The sequence below is a fragment of the Carlito syrichta genome, unplaced genomic scaffold, assembly GCF_000164805.1.
Source record: "Carlito syrichta isolate Samal-C Ts95f unplaced genomic scaffold, Tarsius_syrichta-2.0.1 Scaffold314290, whole genome shotgun sequence".
In the NCBI taxonomy this organism is placed as follows: domain Eukaryota; kingdom Metazoa; phylum Chordata; class Mammalia; order Primates; family Tarsiidae; genus Carlito; species Carlito syrichta.
In genome coordinates, this window is record NW_007258386.1 from 568,466 (window position 1) to 590,215 (window position 21,750).

The 21,750-nt window shown below is 41.8% G+C and overlaps 1 protein-coding gene across 2 annotated transcripts in view; it reads right to left on the minus strand.

Moving 5' to 3' along the window:
• The window catches only part of MAP4 (microtubule associated protein 4), a 144,316-nt gene that overhangs the window by 20,252 nt on the left and 102,314 nt on the right, over positions 1 to 21,750 (minus strand). The window contains exons 1-3 of one of the 2 annotated variants that reach the window (XM_021719182.1): positions 13,282 to 15,082; positions 1,754 to 1,860; positions 423 to 638 (exon numbers count right to left, since the gene is read on the minus strand). In XM_021719182.1, coding sequence (XP_021574857.1) covers positions 423 to 638; positions 1,754 to 1,860; positions 13,282 to 14,743 — 1,785 coding nt within the window. In that variant the 5' untranslated portion in view covers positions 14,744 to 15,082. Of the gene's footprint in view, positions 1 to 422; positions 639 to 1,753; positions 1,861 to 13,281; positions 15,083 to 21,750 lie in introns of those variants that run through there. The other variant, XM_021719181.1, reaches the window with a different exon arrangement.

Below are 21,750 nucleotides of genomic sequence, written 5' to 3' on the forward strand. Positions count from 1 at the left end.
CTGGGAGAGCTAGTTATACCACAAAAGTAATGGGTAAAATTCACTTTGCAGGATGATTAAAGAGAAAGACAAAGAATTAAATTTATGGGACTTCTACTAAAAAGAATGTCTGATTAGTATGTGGAGTAGAGGAAACTGGTTAACACGTGCTTAAACAGGTAAGAGTAAGGAGTAGTTGAAGGAAAGGAGGAGGAACCAAACAGATGGAATATTGCCTACATCCAGGGATGGGAAAAGTAAAAGGTGCAAAACAGCTTCAAAATGTTATGGGGGCCCACTGATGGGTCCCCAAACTGATATTCAAATCACCTTTTCCCAGTTCCATCAGCCTGCTTCTGTATCTGGTGGCAACAAGAGTCTGTGTTATCTGACACTCAGAAGGGACAAATTTTCCTGGTCATAGTAGTTAGCTGACCACTTACCTTTGGCTTCACGTCTTTTGAAGGTAAGATGGAAGGCCTGGTAGTGGCGGCAGCAGGGCGTTTGGGTGGGGCAGCTGGTGCTGAGCCTGAGGCAAGGCTCATGGGTTTTTTATTCGACACACCTGGGGTGGTGGGAGCTGGCTGCTTAGGGAGAGGAGTGGGCTGTGTTTTGGCTTTCGATGTTGAAGTCTTTGCAGGTTGAGTGGTGGCCAGAGGCTTTAGGTTGATTGTTGTTTTTGCAATTTGTAATTTTTATTTTTTAAAAGCCAACATCAAACACACAGACAAGAATAAAAACAAATGTAAAAAAAGTGTAAATTGCACAATTCAAAGTAAAAATATAAGCAATGAGGATAGATGCAACTGAAAATTAGCACTCCTTTCTTCTGAGCTCAGTAAATAGTAGAATGAGGACAGGGAAAGAAGATTGGGAATTGTTTCTTAATGACAGTGCCACAAGTTCTACCAGTTTGGCACCTTAAGTAAAATAATTAACTTTTAACAATTAACTAACTTTTGGTTGGCATAATAACTCTATAAGGAGACTCATCAGGAAGTGATTAAACCTTATTACCTGAATCTTGATGGGGCAACAAAAGTCATTTCCTATAGTGTGGCACTTGAGGTTTGCAATAAATACCACTTAAGTGTCTGAAGCTACTATCCACCTTAAAAATCTGCATTCCCTTTTCATGAAGAGACTTCAGAATCTATTTCAGAATACTTCTGCCACTGTCCTTTCAGTTGTTGTTAAGGGAAGCAGAAACAACCTCTACATAAAATTTTCACAGAAATATAGCAATAATAAGTCAGTGGCCTAAGTTTGTTTTTGTTTTTATTTTTTTGAGTTGGAATCTCACTTTGTTGCCCAGGCTAGACTGCAGTGGCATGCTTATGGCCACCCCAGCATCAATTTGCTGGGCTCAGGCGATCTTTCCAACTCAACCTTCCAAGTAGCCAAAACTATAGGTACACGCTACCATGCCCAGCTGATTTTTTGATTTATTGTAGAGATGAGGTCTCGCCAAATTGCTCAGGCTGTTCTCGAACCCATGGGGGTGCTCAGGCAAGCCTCTTACCTTGGCCTCCCAAAGTGCTGGGATTACAGACTTGAGCTACCGTGCCTGGTCAATGGTCTAAGTTTTAAAGTTTGGTTTAGGCCACTATGGTAAATGGGAATACAAGATATTTTCTAAGCATGTCCAAACATGAGGAAGGATTCATAATAGCTCAGAAAAAAGAAATTTCATTCATGATTCAAGCAATAATAGCAGAAGATACTGTACTTAAAAATTGTAACAGCAGAAGATAACCACCATTTTAGCACCTACCTTTGTTTTCTTCTCTGGGCTTGGTGGGAGCTCCTTGTTTGGTGGGATGGTGATGTCATTTCCGGTTATACTCACAGTAGGCTTTCCTTCTTCTGGCCTTGCTATTCCTAAGAGGAAGGGAATGGAAATTATGCTAAGCAAATGTTTTGCACATCCATTTTGAAAATGCAAGGCTTAGCCAAGACAGACCACTAACGAGCACTTCATTCTGAACAACATCCACAGAGCTGTGTTGCTGAAATGTGGACAAGACTCCCAAGTCCTTTTGGGATGGAGGACAGTTTTAGACTTCTCAGATTCAGGGAGCTTGCCTCTGTGGAGAAGCAATCTAAGTGGGATTGCACAACTGGTCAGTGGAAAGAATGGCCCTTAAGGCTGGGTTTCCCTTCCCTGGAGACTAGCAAAGGGGTTCTGTCTCTCAACCACTAGCTCCCAAAGCACACAAGACAAAAACCTCTTCTACCAAAGTCTGTCTATCTCTTGGAATAAAGGTTGCTGTGAGATGGGGAAAGAGCCAGAAGATCATTCAATGTCCTCCCTTTCCTTCCTTTCCCTGTAAAGAACTGCTTTATGGAGGATGTGAGATTAACTTGATCTAGTTCTAGCAGTGACCCAGATTTCCAACCACACTGAGGAGACCCACAGAACCAGACCCACAGCCAGAAATAAAGTCTACTGCCTGAAGCAGCATGGCCTCCTCTCTGTGGAGACATTACTCCAGATTTCAACATGACTATTCCTAAAAGAATTAAAATACCATGAAATTTATAACCTTGATGCAGGAAAGGCCTTTCTAGCCGGAATAAAATCCACAAGCCTCCCAAAATAAGTTTGACTAAAGACAAAAAAAAAACCTCAACATGACAAAAAACAAACACCACAAAGTCAAAAGGCAAAAGACAAAGAAAATATCTGAACCTCATATCAAACACAAAGAGCTTATACTATAAATTATTCCCACAAACCAATAACTCTTACAAAGGCCAACAACTCACTAGAAAAACAACCAAAAGAATATGAACACAGCAGATAGAAAAGAAACAAAAATGTCTTTTGAAAATATAGTCAAATCTTTTTTTTTTTGAGTTGGAGTCTCACTCTCGCCCAGACTGGAGTGCAGTGGCCACTCTCAGTCACTGCAGCCTCGACCTGCTGGGCTCTCGCGATCCTTCCTCCTCAGCCTTCCAAGTAGCTGGAACTAGAGGCATGTGCTGTCACGCCCAGCTAATTTTTTGATTTATTGTAGAGATGAGGTCTCGCCAAGTTGTGCAAGTGGGTCTCGAACCCGCGGGCTCAGACAATCCACTCACCTCAGCCTCCCAAAGCGCGGGATTACAGGCTGAGCCACCGAGCCCGGATGTCAAATCTTAAGTATAATAAAATAAAAATTAAAACCACACTGAAATGGCACTCTTTAACATGTTGTCAAAAGCCCTAAAATTTGAAAATAACTCTTGGAAATAATATAAGGAAATATACTTTGCAGGTATATGAACCTGTATGACCCATTAGGGAGGGCAGTTTGGCAGTGTCTCTGAAAATCATAAATTTGAATCTAGAAGACCAATTTCTAGAAATGTATCTTAGAGGTATATCTGCACACCAGCAAAATGGGAAATGTGCAAGTTTTTCACCAGAGCAGAGCATTGTTTCTAAAAGCAAAGGACTGAAACAACCCTGAAGTCTGCTAATAGAAAACTGGTTAATATGGCAGAAATACCAATATAATCTCTGAATCCGAGAAAATGAAGCATGAAGAAATTCTTTTATGATTAATATGGAATGAGTTCTATTAAGTAGAAAAAAAAGCAAAGCATATAAATGGCATGAAACCATTCAACTAGAAGAGAAGGGAATATACTATTGCAGTTACACTTGCTTATATATTCTAAGAGTCTGCGAAAGGATCATGATTAAACAGAACGATGTATGTGGTGGGGGATTATGGGGTACAGAACTGGGGAGGTTAGGAGGCTTAAAACTTCTTGAGATATAATTATAGATTCATAGTAGGCTGCAAAGAAATATATAGGGAAGGGCCCAGTACTTTTTCAACCAGCCTTTCCCAGTGCTGACGTCCTAAACATAGTATACTATCAAAACCAAGAAATGGAGACAATCCACAAAGCTATCAGGTTGTTCCAATTTTACATGCATTCATTTGTGTGTGTAGTGCAAGGCAACTTTATCATGTGTGTAGCTTTAAAAATATATATAAATAGAGATGGGGTCTTGCTATGTTTCCCAGGCTAGTCTTAAACTCCTGGCCTCAGGTCATCCTCCTGCCTTGGCCTCCCAAAGTGCTGGGATTATAAGTATGAGGCACCATGCTTGGTCACATGTGCAGCTCTGTGGAGCTACTTCCAACAATCAAGACACACATCTATCCCATTACCACAGGGGTCCCTCATGTTACCCCTTTATAGTCACATCTGCCCCGCTTCTCTTTTCAGTCCCTAAATCTCTGGCAACTACTAAGATGTTCTCCATCTCTATGATATGTTAAAAAAGAGTGTGAGCAGACATCCCTGTCTTATTTCTAATTCTGGGGTAAAAGCATTCATTCTTTTACCATTAAATATGATGTTCACTGGAGCTTTCTGTAGATGCTAACAAGTTGAGTAAGTTCCTCTCTATTATTAGACAGTTTTATCATGAATGGGTATTAAGTTCTGTTAAAAAGTTTTTCTGTTTACGATTTTCCTTCTTTAGACTGTGATATGATAGACTACTTTTATTTATTTTTATTATTGAACCAGCCTTGAATTTCTAGAATAAATCCCACTTGGACGTTGTGTATAATGTTTTTCATATATTGCTGGATGATACCTGTTAATATTTTGTTTGAAATTCTTGCATCTAAGTTCATGACAGATATTGGTGTAAAGTTTTCTATTGGTTCTTTTGTGCTATCTTTGTCTGGTTTTTGTGTAAGGATAATACTGACCTCACAAAGTGAGTTTAAAAAAACTCCTATTTTCTGGAAGAGAGTGTGTAAAATTGGTGTTAATTATTATTCCTTAAATGCATGGTAAAACTGTCCAGTGAAACCACCTGGGCTGAGGATGACTTTTTTTTCTTTTAATTTTTTTTTTTTTAAAGATGTGGGGTACAATTCAGTGTTAGGTATACAAATGTTCATTATGCAGGTACCCTTGTTGAAGTATGAGGATGATTTATAAATTAAATTACAGCTTTTATGTAGCTTTTAAATTACAAATTCAATTACTTTAATGGTTATCCAGGTTATCTATTTCTTCTTGGTTGTTTGGTAATATGCAGTTCTCAAGGAATTAGTCCATTTCTCCTCACTCATTGTATGTGTGAGTGGAAAGCTACTCCTAGTTTGCCCCATCAACTTTTTAATGGCTATAGCAATATCCCAATTTCATTCTTGTTACTGGTGATTTGTCTTCTTTTTTCATTCTTTGTCAATTTTGTTAAATGTTTATCAATTTTACGGTTTCCTTTTTCTTTCTTTGTTTTTTTTTTTGAGTTGGGGTCTCACTCTGTTGCCCAGGCTGGAGCGCAGTGGTACATTCACGGCTACTTCAGCCTGGACCTGCTGGGCTCAGGTGATCCTTCCACCTCAGCCTTCCAAGTAGCTGGAATCACAGGGACGCACCACCATGCCTGGTTAATTTTTAAAAAATTATTGTAGAGTCATCAAGTTGCCCAGGCCGGTCTCAAACCCATAGGCTCAAGCAATTTTCTTATCCTCGGCCTCCCAAAGTGCTGGGATTATAGGTCTCTGAGTCACTGTGTCCGGCTTTTTTTTTAAAAACAAAGTTTATTAAAGAAAGAGACAGGGAAAGATAGACTGCCAATTTTACTGATATTTTTAAAGAACCAGTCTTTGGTTTAATTGATTTCTTTGCTATTTTCCTGTTTTTAGTTTCACTGATTTCTGCTTGCTTTGAATTTATTTTGTACTTTTTCTGGTTTCTATCTTCTTACTTTCAACCAACTATATCCTTATGTTTGACATGCATTTCCTGTAGATAACATAAACTTGGGCCATTAAAAAAAAACTCTTCTAATCTTTGTCTTTTTACTTGTAGTATTTAGACCATTTGCATTTAAAATAATTATTAGTAAGCTAGGGCTTAAGTCTGATTTTAGTTTTTATTTGTTCCCTCTTTCTCTCATTTCTCTTCTTCACTTTCTTGCCTATTCAGTTACTTGAATACTTTTAATTTTAATTAAAAATTTTACCATTTTTTTCAGATTACTTCTCACCTGAGTTTACTTGAGCATTTTTTAGAATTCTATTTTTATTTTTTAAAGAATATTTTTCAAGCCGGGCTCGGTGGCTCAGCCTGTAATCCCACGCCTTTGGGAGGCTGAGGTGAGTGGATTGCCTGAGCCCGCGGGTTCGAGACCCACCTGGGCAGCGAGACCTCATCTCCACAATAAATCAAAAAATCAGTCGGGAGTTGTAGCGCATGCCTGTAATTCCGGCTACTTGGAAGTCTGAGGCGGAAAGATTGCCAGAGCCCAGCAGGTCGAGGCTGCGGTGGCCGGGAGCGGTCACTGCACTCCAGTCTGGGCGACAGAGTGAGATTCCAACTCAAAAAAAATATATATATATATATATTTTTTAGCATATTGCTTTGTATGATTTTTTAGTGGTTGCTCTGGATATTACAATATACATACACCCTACTGGTATCAATGCTTTACTACTTATTTATCCTAGAGACAAGGTCTCACTATATTGTCTAGACCACAAGTGCTGTAGCTGACATTGCAGGTGAAAGCCACTGTGCCTGGCTATGTTTTACTACTTTGAGTGATCTACTGAAGCCTTACTTCCACTTAGGATTCTTTACTCTCCCAACTTAAAAAAAAAAAAATCTTGGCTGAGGTGAGTGGATTGCCTGAGCCTGCGGGTTCGAGACCCACCTGGGCAACTTGGCAAGACCTCATCTCTACAATAAATCAAAAAAAAATCAGCCGGGCATGGTAGCGCATGCCTGTAACTCCGGCTACTTTGAAGGCTGAGGCAGAAGGATCGCCGGAGCCCAGCAGGTCGAGGCTGCGGTGGCCGGGAGCGGCCACTGCACTCCAGTCTGGGCAACAGAGTGAGATTCCAACTCAAAAAATATATATATATATTTTTCAGCATATTGCTTTGTATGATTTTTTAGTGGTTGCTCTGGATATTACAATATACATACACCCTACTGGTATCAATGCTTTACTACTTATTTATCCTAGAGACAAGGTCTCACTATATTGTCTAGACCACAAGTGCTGTAGCTGACATTGCAGGTGTAAGCCACTGTGCCTGGCTATGTTTTACTACTTTGAGTGATCTACTGAAGCCTTACTTCCACTTAGGATTCTTTACTCTCCCAACTTAAAAAAAAAAAAAATCTTGGCTGAGGTGAGTGGATTGCCTGAGCCCGCAGGTTCGAGACCCACCTGGGCAACTTGGCAAGACCTCATCTCTACAATAAATTAAAAAAAAAAATCAGCCGGGCGTGGTAGCGCATGCCTGTAACTCCAGCTACTTTGAAAGCTGAGGCAGAAGGATCGCCGGAGCCCAGTAGGTCAAGGCTGCAGTGGCCGGGAGCGGCCACTGCACTCCAGTCTGAGCGACAGAATGAGACTCCAACTCAAAAAAAAAAAAATCTTTAATATTTCCTCTTCATACAATGAGCACATCAGATGGTATTATAATTTGTGCTTCAATCATCAAAGATGATTTTTAAAAACTCATGAGGGGTTAGTCTATTATATTAACCCATATTTTTACCCATTTCACTGTAGTTCTTTCATTTCTGAAATTCCAAGCTTCCTCCTGTTATCATATCTTATCTTTTTGGAGAGCTTCCTTTAGTCATTCTCTTAAGAGTATGTCTACCAGCAACAAGTTCTCTTAGTTTTCCTTGAACTAAGAATGTCAGCTGGGCTTAGTGGCTCAGCCTGTAATCCCGCGCCTTTGGAAGGCTGAGGTGAGTGGATTGCCTGAACCCGCGGGTTCGAGACCCGCCTGGGCAACTTGGCGAGACCTCATCTCTACAATAAATCAAAAATGAGCTGGGCATGGTAGCGCGCGCCTGTAGTTCCAGCTACTTGGAAGGCTGAGGCGGAAGGATCCCCGGAGCCCAGCAGGTCGAGGCTGCAGTGGCCAGGAGCGGCCACTGCACTCTAGTCTGGGCAACAGAGAGACTCCAACTCAAAAAAAAAAAACAAAAAAAGAATGTCTATTTCCCCTCACTCCTGATGAACTGTTTTATGAGACAAAGAATTTGCAGTTGACAGTTCTTTTTAGCACTTGAAAAATGTATGCCGCTTCTTTCTGCCCTCCATAATTTCTGATAAGAAACAGGTAGTCATTCAAATGGTTGTTTCCCTAATATAACATATTTCTCTAGTTGTTTTTAAGTCTTATGTTTTTAGTTTATAAAAAATTAATTATGAGAAGAGTCTTGGCATGAATTTATTTGTATTTTTCCTATTTGGGATTTGTTCAGTTTCTTGAATCTAGAGGTTTTGTCTTTTGTCATATTAGGTAAGTTTTTAGTTATTATTCCTTTGAACAGTTGTACAGCCTTCCATTCTTTCTCCTTTCCTGGAATTCTTTTCTTCTTTTTTTTTGAGTTGGAGTCTCACTCTTGTCACTCAGGCTGGAGTGTAATGGCACGCTCACTGCCACCACGGCCTCGACCTGCTGAGCTTAGGTGATACTTCCACCTCAGCCTACCAAGTAACTGGAATTACAGGCACACACCACCCATGCCCAGCTAATTTTTTTTGATTTATTGTAGAGATGAGGTCTCATCAAGTTGCCCAGGCTGATCTCAAACCCCTGGACTCAGGCAATCCTCTTGCCTCGGCCTCCCAAGTGCTGGGATTACAGGCTGAACCACAGCACCCGGCCTGGAATTCTTAAGGTACAAATGTTACATCTTTTGTTATTGGTCCAAAGGTCTCTGAGGATCTGTTTTTTCCAGTCTAATTTTTCTCTGTTGTTCAGATTGAATTAATCCTACTGATCTGTAGTCAAGTTAACTGATTCTGTCCTGTTATCTCCAGTCTGCTATTAAGCTCATCTGGCAAATCTTAAATTTTGACTATATAAGTCACATCTACAGTTAACACTTTGGTTTTTTTTTATAACTCTATTTCTTTGCAGAGAAATATAAGTTTTTCTTTGTTTCAAGAGACTGTAATTGCTTGTAAAGCAATTTTATGATGGCTGCTTTACAATTCTAATTTTGTGCTTTAACAGGCAATCACACCCTGTTTATATTTAGTATACATGTTCTGACTAGTTGTAATGACAATTTAGGTTTCAGAGTCCTTGCAACACAATTCTGGCCTGCTGTGTTCTTCTGGCTCTGTTGAGGCCCTCACTTAATCCCTTTGGTTCTGCCTAAAGGGGCTAAAGGCTCTTACCTGGGCCACCTAGTGTCACGACATGGGAGCTGAGAGATGCTGGACCCATAGAATAGAGCTTCTCCTAGTCTGTTTTCTAGCTGCCTGGGACAGGCAGACTTCCTGTTTGATCTCTGCTGGGGTTGCTGGGAACAGGAAACAACTACTTTGGCTACCTTCTGCTGCTAAGGGGAAGGAAATAGAGAAAACTTACAGAAATCTCCTGCTACTGGGTAGAGGGCTCCAAGACATCAGGCCTATAGGTGCCACTGCTGCTGTCACTTGGTGGGGGATAGAGGATGAGTAGCCTTCCTTTAGTTGCTAGCAGTGTGAATGGATCAGATTTATAACTCCTGCTGGGTGTGGAATGGACAATGGGTCCTCATGGGCTCCACTGACACTATTCCTGTGGACAGACTGAGCCCAATGCTGGGTATGGGAAATAGGGATCACTGTTAGGTCTTTGCTGAACTTTCCTTTTTCTGATCCTTTGGCAAAACACAGACTTTCCCTATTTGTTTTCTCTCTTTTTTCCCTTCCCGCTCCTGCTCTTCCTCCTCCTCCTCCTTCTTTTTTGTCTATTTTTATTGGTAATTCCAGGTTGCAGGACTCTCCAGTGCCCAGTCAGAAATTTACTGTCGATAAAAAGAAAACTCAGGGAATTCATCACACTGTTGTTCCTCAAGTCCAGTTTTCCTCCTTTCTACTGGTAAGATTCCTTTATGAAATTGTTAAATCAATTATAGAGAATTTAGTTCTATTTACAGGGGAGGAGCAGAAAATAATGAGTCGATACCATCTTGTCTTGGTAGGAGGTTTTCTAATGGAGAGCTTCTTGTACTTTTTGATGTTTGAACCATATGTATTTTTAGTCACAAACTGATTATTTTTCTAGTTTTAAAATGTGAGGGAAAAAAACCAAAGTCAACAACTGTGCAAGTTTGGTAATGCCTTTGTTCTACAGCAAGTTGAAAGATCTTACCAAATGTGTGACTTGTCATTGGCCCTAGATCACTGTGAATAGTTTTCAAAGGGCCTTGGATTTTCAGTAAACATGAATACTTCATAAATTCTTATTGTCTGTGAAATAGGCATGAATAACTCATCTTGTAAAAATAAATGTACTTATGCATAAGCTGCTCTCTCCCAGAGGACACCTTTCACCAAGAGCCCCCTCTTATATCTCAGATTATATCAGGCAATTTCTAGAGACCAATACACAAAGTTTTGCCAAAGAATGTCTGAAATAGAACTCATCAGCTCCTTCACAAACATGCTTTCTTCTATTGGATCTTCCCATTATTTATACTTCTACCTGCTGGGAAAACCAGGCTCAAAATCACAGCATGACCTTCAGCTCCTCTCCTTCTCTCACACCTTCCACATCCAGGTTTCATTTCTAGTTATCTTCACTTCTGTTATATTTCCCCTATCATGTTCTCAGTGTTTCATCTGCCACTACCTGCATGAAATTATTCTAACAGGATTTTTTGCCTTTAATTATCTGTCTTCCAGTTCATCTTACCTACTGAGTACAGATAAGTCTTCCCAAAGCTGACATTGAGCTACTTTACATGCTATTATAGGTAGTCACCACAGTTTTTTGAACATGTTAGTGAAATTTAACCTGGGTATCTTGACAAGACTGAGTTCCAAACAATGTTCTAGAATTTTCTCTCATTATTTCTTGTCACATATGTAAAGTTGGCACTGAAATATATTCGAGACCTCATCTCTACAATAAATAAAAAAATCAGTTGGGCGTGGTAGCGCATGACTGTAATTCCGGCTACTTGGAATGCTGAGGCGGAAGGATCGCCGGAGCCCAGGAGGAGCCCAGCAGGTCGAGGCTGCAGTGGCCATTGCACTCCAGTCTGAGTGACAGAGTGAGACTCCAACTCAAAAAAAAAAAAGAAATATATTCTTGACCCACATTCTCTCCTCTAGAGAAGCCTCCAGATAAATGAAGTGGGCAGGACTAAATAGCTATGATTAGTTAAGGCGGCTATGAGATCTGGCACACAAACTGAACCAATAAGATATATTTACTCACTCTCCAATACGGACCACGATGTGGGAATGCCAGTCAAGTCAAGCAACCCTGGGTCCTGAGATACATGGTAGTACAAAGCTGAAACCATGGTAACCCAAGGCTATTCTGTCCTGAGCAGAACAGAGACACAAAGGAAACAAAAAGAGATGGCAGAGGAAATAGTTTCCAGAAGGGAAGAGAAAGGAGCACATGTGCAGGGAGGGAGAAGCAGAGGTCCCAGGAGAGACATATACAACAGCTGCAGTCTGGTAATACTTCCTGCAATCGGATTCCCCGAGAATCTTCTATATTCTGTCAATATATACTTTAAAAAATAGATTTCAGTTTCTCTGCATTTCTGTCCTTTGCAACCAAATAATCCTTAGGGGAGTGCCCTATAGTCACTACCTAATGTGTGGGTCTAAGCTTCCCACCTTTGTTTATGCAAGTTCCTTTGTCTAGAAGCCTTTTCCTCCACATTGTCTGGCATCCTAGGTTCCCAAGGCCCAGCTCAAATGTGACTTACCCCCAAAATGTTACCATGATTCACTACCCTCTCACCACCTTCCATCCCTCTGACTAGATCTTCCTTGAGGACAAGGACAATTTCTAGAGCAAGGATGGTGCTGGGCAATGGTAGGCATGCAGAATGAACCAATCTTTATACAGGTGTATCTATATAGTGGTTGGCAGAGTCAGCATTCAAACACTTATCAGGTGAATGGATCAGTGGATTATCAGTATATTCTGTCAGCATGAACTAGAATGAACTTGTTCTGAAACAAACAAAAGTCCTCACTTGTTATCACCTAGAAGGTATGGGGTGCTGAATTAGGCACTCGGGATCAGTAAAAAGATGACAGAATCCTATCCAGGAGGAGCTTACGGTTCTGTCATGGTTAGAAATAAGCAACAGAACAGCACAGGATACTGGAATGCTTGTGATCCTAGAGTCATAAAAAAATCATAGGGGAAATATAAAGATTCTCTGCTCATCTCCATTCGAAAAAGACAAAAAAAGACAAAAATCCCTGCCAGTCTTCAAGTGTCCTGTTTCATTATCACTCCCCTAGAAAATCCCACTTCTTGTTTTCAGAGAAAAAGAGTAAAAAAATTCATAAAAATGTACTGAGAATAAAAAATAATAGAGAAAACAGGTTCCAAAAAAGAAACTATATAAACAAAACACACGTTTTAAATTCCCATTAATAAGCTTGTGAATTATTGCTCTTTGTGTTCAGACTGGACTCAGAGAAAAACAAGCTTTTTTAGACCACCACCAATAAGAGCCGTGGGGGGAAGGGATGGGAGATAGGGAAGAAAAGAAAGGGCCAGGAAGAAAGACACAGAAGGCAGTCACAAAGACCGCAATACTTGGCGGTTATTAGATTGCAAATCTCTCCTTCACCCTCACTTTCTCTTTCTTCTCCTTCTCCCCACAAATCCTCCCAAAATGCACAGAGAAAGAGAAAACTAGAAGCAAGATGGGGTCAAACATGAAGAACAGGAAGAGAATATTAAATAGCCAGCTTTAAAAGGTTCTTTTTCAGCTTGAACAAAAGTAAAACGTTCCCAAAAGCAAAACGGAAAACAGAGCTGCCACCCAGACTGTGCAACTTAATAAGGGAAGGTTAGTGCTGATAAACCTTTTGTGAATCTACACAAAGTGAAAGATTTTTTCAAGCTCGGAAATCAATCAGTTGCGATTAGATGATTTAGAGCTCAGGAATCATTTGGTTCAAACCAACAGGGAGCCCAGGAGTGGGAGGGTGGGGGATGGGTTGAGCAGGGTGACGTGAGGTCAAGAACGGAGCTTGAGTTATTATGCCCACCATTCTCTGACCCCATTCCACCCCCAACCCAGTCAGCCCGTATGCTCAATCCACACTGCCATGCCAGCGGACATTCAGCTTGACCCAGCCAGATTTACTTTGTTCTCTCTCTCGCTTCACTCCCAGCAAGCTTCCAACACAAGGGAATTGAGCTTTCCCCAGGCAGTCACACACTCCAGCCGTAAAAAGCTGCCTAATGCTCCTGCCGGTAATCTGTCACTTTAGTTCCTTCCTTGCTGTCTGCTTGTTCCCAATGGAGGCAAAATTTAGAAACATACCATCACGTGGGGTCTCTTCATACAGGAATGATGGAGTGCTCTGGGTTGCAGTGACCTCAATTTCTTTCTTCCCTGCCAGAGTCGGCTGTCCTGGCTGTTTCTCTCCTCCCTGGCAGATTTGGGAGTATGAATCAACTCTTGCTTCACTAGTATCTTCTTGCCCTTTTCCCTTGCTGCTTCCTTCAGGAATCTGCTCCAGCTTACTATGGAGATATAACCCAGCAGTGCTGAGTTCCTTCTTCCCAGAGTTGCTGCTGTTGCTGAAATGGGTCAATTCTTCTCTCTTCTTGGCCACTGGTTCCTCGCAGATGAAAAGAGGTATCTCTTTAGACAAGATGGGCAGTTCCCCAGGGCTCGTGCTGTAGCTAGCTGTCTGCTCCTCAGCCACTGTTACAGACCGCTTTATAGCAGGAGCTCCCAGTTTCCCAGGTGTAGGACCAGGCATCGGGCTAGTGGAGAAGGGCGGCAGGCCAGAAGAATGCTCTTCTCGGGCAGGGAGTTCGGGGTATTTATCTGCAAGGTTGATAGCTGGGGGAACTGAGAGGTGAGAACACTCAGAGAGGGCCCGGCGCATTGCCTTTTTCTGCTGGGGGACTTGGTCGAACACAGCCCCTTCCTCAGTAGAACTCAATTTCTCCAACTCCTTATCATGGTCTCTAATGTGAGAGCTTGCATTTAAATGTTCCTGGGCGAATTCCACCATAGTGATTGGTGGAATGGCAGTTGGCGAATGCTCAATAATGGGTGGCGGGTGGGTTCCAGCCACCAGTAGTGGGGACTCACCTTTAAGCTGCCCGAAGTTATCACTCACCACCCCGATCACTGGGCAGCCAAGGCTAATACCGTTCTCTCCTGGAGTTACTTCCCTTGAGCTCTGAGGGCCTTGAGCCACTGTTTGAAAGTTGGGGTTCCAAACACTGGTTTCTTGCTCCTTAATATAGCGGGAGGGCATGTCAGTAGCCCCAGGAAAACCCAGACCTGGCTGGCTCTTCGTCTCTAGTCCATTCTTCCCTTCTGCCTTCCCCTGAACTGGAGTGATTTTGTTCTTGTCTGGCCCCTCTATTAGTCCCACCTGGAACTCGTCGGTCTTCTGGTGCACCGAGTTCCCCTCTGAGGGATGGCAGGTTTCTGAAATCACATACCTGTTCTCAAGGTGACCCGAGGTTGCTTGATACTCCTTGTCCTGCACTTCAATGCTGAGCTCTTTGTCTAGCTTCCCCTCAAAAAAGCAGAGCTTATTCTGCTCCAGGAAGCTGGCATTCTTCACAAGCCCGTCTTTCAGCTGCCCGTCCATGCTGACATTCAGCCCGATTTCATTCAGTTTGCCCTCTGTCCTCTGCCACTGGAATCCAGCTTGGCTGATTTCTTTTGGGGAGTCCATTCGGCACTCTGCAGCCTTGCCTCTCCCAAGCTGGCAGTACGCGGCAGTGAGAGAGGCTGGCTGCTTGTCTGAGAGCGACATCGTCTCTTCCACTGCTCTCCCCCCTCTCGCTCCTGGAGCGCTAATACCACCTACGATCACACAGAGCTTGCAGTGACATCACACCAAGTCCCCAGTATTCATTACAAAACCCATCTTTCCCCCAATTCCTCTTTCCTCCAGCAGTTGGGTGCTAAATGTATTTACCAATGTGAAAGAAAGGAAGGAAGAATGAATGAAAGAAAGAAAGGAAGGAAGGAACCTGCTATTTGCTGCACAACCAAATGCTACTGTTAATCTAAAAATGTAATTTCCTGTTAACCAGCACTCTATTTAGATCTGCAATTTAAAACATGGTATGGTGCCAATCCAGGTACCGAGGATAGTAATTATTCTGGCTTTCGCTGATTTAAATATATGTATACTCCCACATTCACTTATCTGATACTGTGCCCACCATTCCACATTCGCCCACTCAAAAAACTGTTTTAAAAATAAGCAAGACTCATTTGCTAAGCCCCAGTTATAACCCTTAAAGAACAATGAATCCAAGAAATTGCTCAAAGTTTCACTAAAAAAAAAATTCCACTATAATGTAGTATCAAAACTGCAGGCATTCATTTCTCAGAGAAAGAGTGGGTTTGCTGTCACAGCAACTTATCAGATTCACTTGAAAACTGACTTGAGTGGGGTCCCCAAAACCCAATGAGAGCTTCGTCTATAGCTCTGCATTGTGGAAGAGTTTAATAAAGGGTTCATTTAAAGACTTCACTGATTAGGGATTTGGGGACATGTAGTCTAAGACACTATGTCAAAACATACCCCTCATGCTTTTCCCCCTGTCTCTGCTGCCCTCTTGGAACCTTGCATGAGGTAGGTTGTTCCCTCTCTGCAATAGCCCTGCTCTTTCCAGCCTCTGGATCTGTTAGGTGTCAGGTGAACACTCTGGGGACAGTTCATCTTCCTCTGACCTCTAGACTTAGGAATTCTAACAATCTGTGGCTGGGAGTTTTCCCCATCCACCAGATCCCACTCCTGCCATTTAACTCTGCATGATCCCTTGTTGCTTTGAGCTTTGAGTTTGTATTCAAACTGATCCATAAAGCAAAATTCCCTCTAAAAAATTTACACTGGCCATACTCTATTTTGAACAAAGCTGATTTTTGTTGTCTAGCTGTAAGTCTTGTACTAAGATGGGATATTGTGAAATATTCTATCAGAAAACTGAGGGAAGTCTTTTTCCAAGATGAAGAAAAGGTTTAGGTGTTTTTGGTTTTGTTTTTCAGACCCATCCAATAGAACAGAAGGCTGGTTTTTTAAAAAGCCATTTGCCATCATCTGCAATGATCTGATTATAGTTTTTTTTTTGAGTTGGAGTCTCACTCTGTCACCCAGACTGGAGTGCAGTGGCTGCTCCCGGCCACCGCAACCTCGACCTGCCAGGCTCCGGCGATCCTTCCGCCTCAGCCTTCCAAGGAGCTGGAACTACAGGCGCGCGCTACCACGCCCGGCTAATTTTTTGATTTATTTTAGAGATGAGGTCTCGCTGCCCAGGCAGGTCTCGAACCCGTGGGCTCAGGCAATTCACTCACCTCAGCCTCCCAAAGGCACGGGATTACAGGTTGAGCCACCGAGCCCGGCTGATTATAGTTTTTAAATAATGCTTTTAGGAAAAAAGGTCAAATTTAAATTGTTCCATCTTTGGTCTGTAAAATGTGAAGAGATTACTAAGGTCCAGTCCAGAAAAGCTTGCTCAACTGGAGCCAATGTCTCCAAGAACTCATCCCTTCTCCTCTTCATACCACTCATATAATTTACTCAGGTTCTCAACTAGAGTGCAGGAAACAACCTTATATACCTTTTGTATTAACTTCAGTACCCAACACAGGGCTATGCTCAGTGTTGTCATGCTGAAAAAAATGTGAATTTCCATTTAACCTTCGTCTTGAACATGAACTGAATCTCATATACACTTCTCCTTCCTCGGTTTTAAGTGATTTAGTCGCAATACATGACAAAGCACAATAAAGGTTCATTGGAAAGGAACCATGCTTTCATACTCTATGGCAAAGATCTTGCTAAGTGAGGTATAATCAAATGAGGGTGCCAGGAGACTCATGATTCTAATTAGTAAGAGGAAAGAATATGAGCAGAGACCAGGTATAGAAAGGCCTTAGTAATGAAACACAGTTGACTTCTGGCTTTCTTACTTTAATACATTTAACTAAATAACTTAAGTATGTACAATATGGGGTGTGAAAGGTGCTGTTGCAATATAGTCCAAATACACCAAAGGCAAAAGTTTGGCAAATAACTTAGAAATCAGGTAAGCCTCAGCAACCCTACCTACTCAAAAACTAGTCACCTCCCCAAAAACACACCCCATCCCCAATTTACTGACACTGTCTATCTTTGGGTTCTGGGGAAAAAAAATAATTTGGCTTGCAATTAGAAGATCAGATTCTTAAATCTTCTGTTCCAATTAAGTACACTTCTGAGAAATTCATTTAACTGCATGTAGCTTCAGTTTCTTCATCTGTAACAGGAGGGGAACCTTTAAGGTGCTTTCCAGTTTCACAGTTTGACCACCTTCACATCTCAATAAAATGATTTAAAATATGCCAGGTTTGGTGGCTCGGCCTGTAATTCCGCGCCTTTGGGAGGCTGAGGTGAGTGGATTGCCTGAGCCTGCGGGTTCGAGACCTGCCTGGGCAGGCGAGACCTCATCTCTATAATAAATCAGCGTGCCTGTAGTTCCAGTTACATGGAAGGCTGAGGCGAAAGGATCGCCAGAGCCCAGCAGGTCGAGGCTGCGGTGGCTGGGAGTGGCCACTGCACTCCAGTCTGGGTGACAGAGTGAGACTCCAACTCAAAAAAAAAAAGATTTAAAATAATATTCATGAATTGCCTGAGCCCGTAGGTTTGAGACCCGTGGGCAACTTGGCAAGACCTCATCTCTACAATAAATTAAAAATTAGCGGGGCATGGTAGCGCGCACCTGTAGTTCCAGCTACTTGGAAGGCTGAGGCGGAAGGATTGCTGGAGGTCCAGCAGGTCGAGGCTGCAGTGGCCAGGAGCAGCCACTGCACTCCAATCCGGGCGACAGAGTGAGACTCCAACTCAAAAAAGTAAAATAATAAAATAAAATAATATTCAAGGAATCCCAGATCTGCTGCTATGGCCACCTCACAGTGTGACTTGAATTTGGGACTTTACTGGCCAGTTTGCCCCATAACCTTCCTGTCTCTTGTGAGAGGCATGATTGGGGGCTAGGGATAGGGGCTGTCACAGTATGTTAGAAGAAAGTGGCCATCTGAGTTGGCCCTCATATTCTGAAGGGGCAGAAAATGCCTAGGCAATGAACAAGCACAGAAAATTGTTCCTCTATTAGAGTCAAATTATTTTTGGTTCAAACCAGACTATCTATACCCTTTCCATTACCATCTTCTCTTTCCTTTCCAGCCAGCAAAACAGCTAAGGCAATAACTAAAATTAGAAGTCTCTGCTATCTTCAAATACAACGTATCTCCCTCAGGGATTTCATCTACAAACGGCAGAATGCAAAATGTGAACCAGCCCCCAGGCATGGTGGCTCATGCCTGCAATCTCAGTACTTTGGGAGGCAGAGGTGAGAGGACTGCCTGAGCCCAGGGGTTCAAGATCAGCCTGGGCAACTTGGCGAGACCTCATCTCCACAATAAATAAAAAAATTATCCAGGCATGGTGATGCACTCCTGTGGTTCCAGATACTTGGAAGGCTGATGCGGAAGGATCACCTAAGCCCAGCAGGTCGAGGCTTTGGTGGCAGTGAGTATGCCACTGCACTCAGCCTGGGTGAGAATGAGACTCCTACTCAAGGGAAAAAAAAAAAAAAGTGAATCAGTCAAGAACAGGAACTGGAGAACGAAGCTGATCAGTCACAAAGGAGCATATACTCCACACTATAGTTCATATTGTATAGGTCAGAAGCATGGTCAACCTGAAGGAAGATAGTGATAAGGTCAACACCTAGTTTCTGGGCCAACCAGAGGCCTCATAGTTACAAGGTTGAAGAAACAGAGAGTTGGAAGAGACCACCTGGGGGGTCATGGCCAAGAAGTTTAAGCCCAGACAAGAGGCAAGTACCCAAGATACCATGTCAGCCAGATGCTCATGCTTAGTGGACACCCAGGGGTCTGTGTGCAACAAGAAAACATATAAGTATGAGGATTGAGGTAATATAATAAAAAGCATTTGACAAGGTAACTAAAACACAGAAATACATAATGTATATCTACTGATACTGATGCTAGCTTTTAAAAAAAACAAAACCAAGAAAATGTGTGTATATACAAAGTAGGCTTTTCCATTCCCAGTGAGGAGTTTGATGTGAAGTAATAAGTCCTAAGTTCCTGGACTGCTGAACTCTGATAAAGCAGACATACACAAAAACAAAACAAACCAACACCACCTACAAAAACCACCATATGAACCATAATTTCAATCACTAATTAACAGCCAAGAGAAAAGGAAAAGCTAACAAGACAAGGGTCTTTCCACTAAAACAGTACTGCAAGGACAGTAAAGTACAGAGTCAGAGTTCTGGAGTTCCTCTAACAGTCCCCTCATTTCAGAAAGGAGCAAAATGGGTCCACAGGAAAAAAGTGAAATGGCTTGCCAAGATAAATGGTGAAAACTTAATGGAAAAGTCACATAGCAGACACTGGATTTTTGACTGCCAGTCTTCCCATACTACTGAGCAAAAATTAATCTTAGATGACTCTCCTTTTTAATGTTTCTTTTTTGATCAGTGAAGAAAAGTACTTCAAGCTTTCATCTGGAATTGTAATTTAGTTTTTTATGATCAACTAAAAACTCCCAAATTAATACACAATATGCATAGATGCATGTATATGTATGTTTGGGGGACAAAAGCAAGTTTGAAAGAAAGGAGAAAAAGAAGCGATGCATTTGGTTTCAGAGTTTACCTTGTATCTTAAACATGGTCTTGTTTTGTTTCAATTACACAAGAATAAGTAAGGTGTGAATTATTCCTTAGCAATTTTTTGTTACTCTTTTCCAGTCTCAAGAGAACTTAGATTTATGATAATGCCTTTTTATATCAACTCAGTACTGTGAGTTTCCCTTCATGCTGCTTCTGAGTAGGAAGGGAGTTACTGCCTCACACACAAAAAAGCAGAGAACCAGGGACTTTCAAGAGGAAAAGCAACAGAGTGGCTTATAGATGGATCACACTATTGCTTTTGCAATGCATACCAATAAATCAAATGAAACAATAAGAAATGGCTTTGTTCCTCTCTGGATGAGGTGAATGCTGCCTGGATGGTAAACCATGGGGAAACCCTAGTATAGAATAGTCAGTCAAACCTGGTTAGGTTGCTGCACTAGTCTAAATAAGAATTACAGACATTATTTCACTCAGGAACGCACATTCATCCACAGGAAACAGCCACAGCAAGAAACTCAAACCTCCTAGCCATTGTCATATCAAGCTGGTAGATGAGGAATGAATCTGAAGTCTAAAAGGGTGAGCCTGCCCAGGTGAAAACAAATGTACGTAAGAATCAGAGGACGCTGAACATCCAATGTAATACTATAAGAAAATGACTGACAGTAGTGGGAAACTATGGGGGGGAGATGGGATTAACGGTAGTAAATATCTGTCTGGGAAACACCTCCTATCAACAAGGGTGACTGAACGAAACGTATTTGTATACCTAACCCTTAACTGTACCCCACAATAGCATAATAAAAAATATTGATTATAAAAAAAAAAGAATCAGAGGACTTAAATTCTAGGTTGAGTTACCACAGTGATTCCTTGCCTCTGGTTCTATTCCTACTCATTCAGAACTCACTTGAATGTCACCTCTGTGGAGTCTCTCTGACCCCCTCCTGCAAACTGAGTGCATCATGTTGTCACACACTCTATCCCTTTTTAGGATTTAGAAATGACACTATAATCTTTTATTTATATGTTTTTCCTGAGAGCTTTTAGAGACAGGAATGTGACCTGTCCATTTCTGCTGTGTGGGTGTCCTGCACAGTGCTTGACATGCAGGAAATAAACTCTCAAAAAAAATCTGCTTAATGGAAGGATTCTTTTAATACTGCATCTATACCAGTTGACCTGATCCTTCCTGTCTTCAACTCACCTTGAGAAGAGGCAATCTGGAATGTCCTTTGGGCTAAAAATTTTGAAGTTCCATTCCATTCTGTGTGAGTCTGAAGAAAATGCTTGGATTCCTGTGTCTGGTCAAAGATAGTTTCGAAGACTCTTTTATCAGACATGTAAAGACATGTCAAGTCTCCAATAGGTCTGGCACAGCCTGCAGGTCTCTGATCCCAGCAAATATATTGGCAGATGTTTCTGTTCTTGCCTTATGCTGGGAACTAATATTTAACGTGTTCAGGGCCCTCTTTTTTTATGCCCCATAGCTGGTTTCTCTGCATTCTTTCTTATCAGTTACCAAGGCAACAATACTTTTCAGATTGACCAACTGTTCCCAGTTATTGCCTCCAGGAAACAATTACCATTATAAATTATGATTACAACAAAAATCAATACTTCTTCTGGTTATACTGACTGATGACATTCTTTACTAATAAAAACAGAAGGTCGTGAAGTTACAATTTGGTGTCTTAATTGGAAGTAAAAGATACACATGTGGGGGTGGGACTGGCAGTTGAGGAAAACTGCTAGGGGAAGAAGGGGCGTGCCTCATCAACAAGGGTACCTGGATAATGAACATTTGTATACTTAACCCTGAATTGTACCCCACATCTTTAACATAAAGAAAAAAAAAAAAAAAGATACACATGTTTAGACATACCTACATGTATGCAGAAACATTTCAAAAACAAATTCTACTAAATTTTAGAAATACTTCTAGTACATGTTTAATTCAAGAAAAGCATGAATCTCCCTGATTAACCTTAAAAAGTTGGGAAGCAAGCCGGGCTCAGTGGCTCAGCCTGTAATCCCGCGCCTTTGGGAGGCTGAGGTGAGTGAATTGCCTGAGCCCGCGGGTTCGAGACCCGCCTGGGCA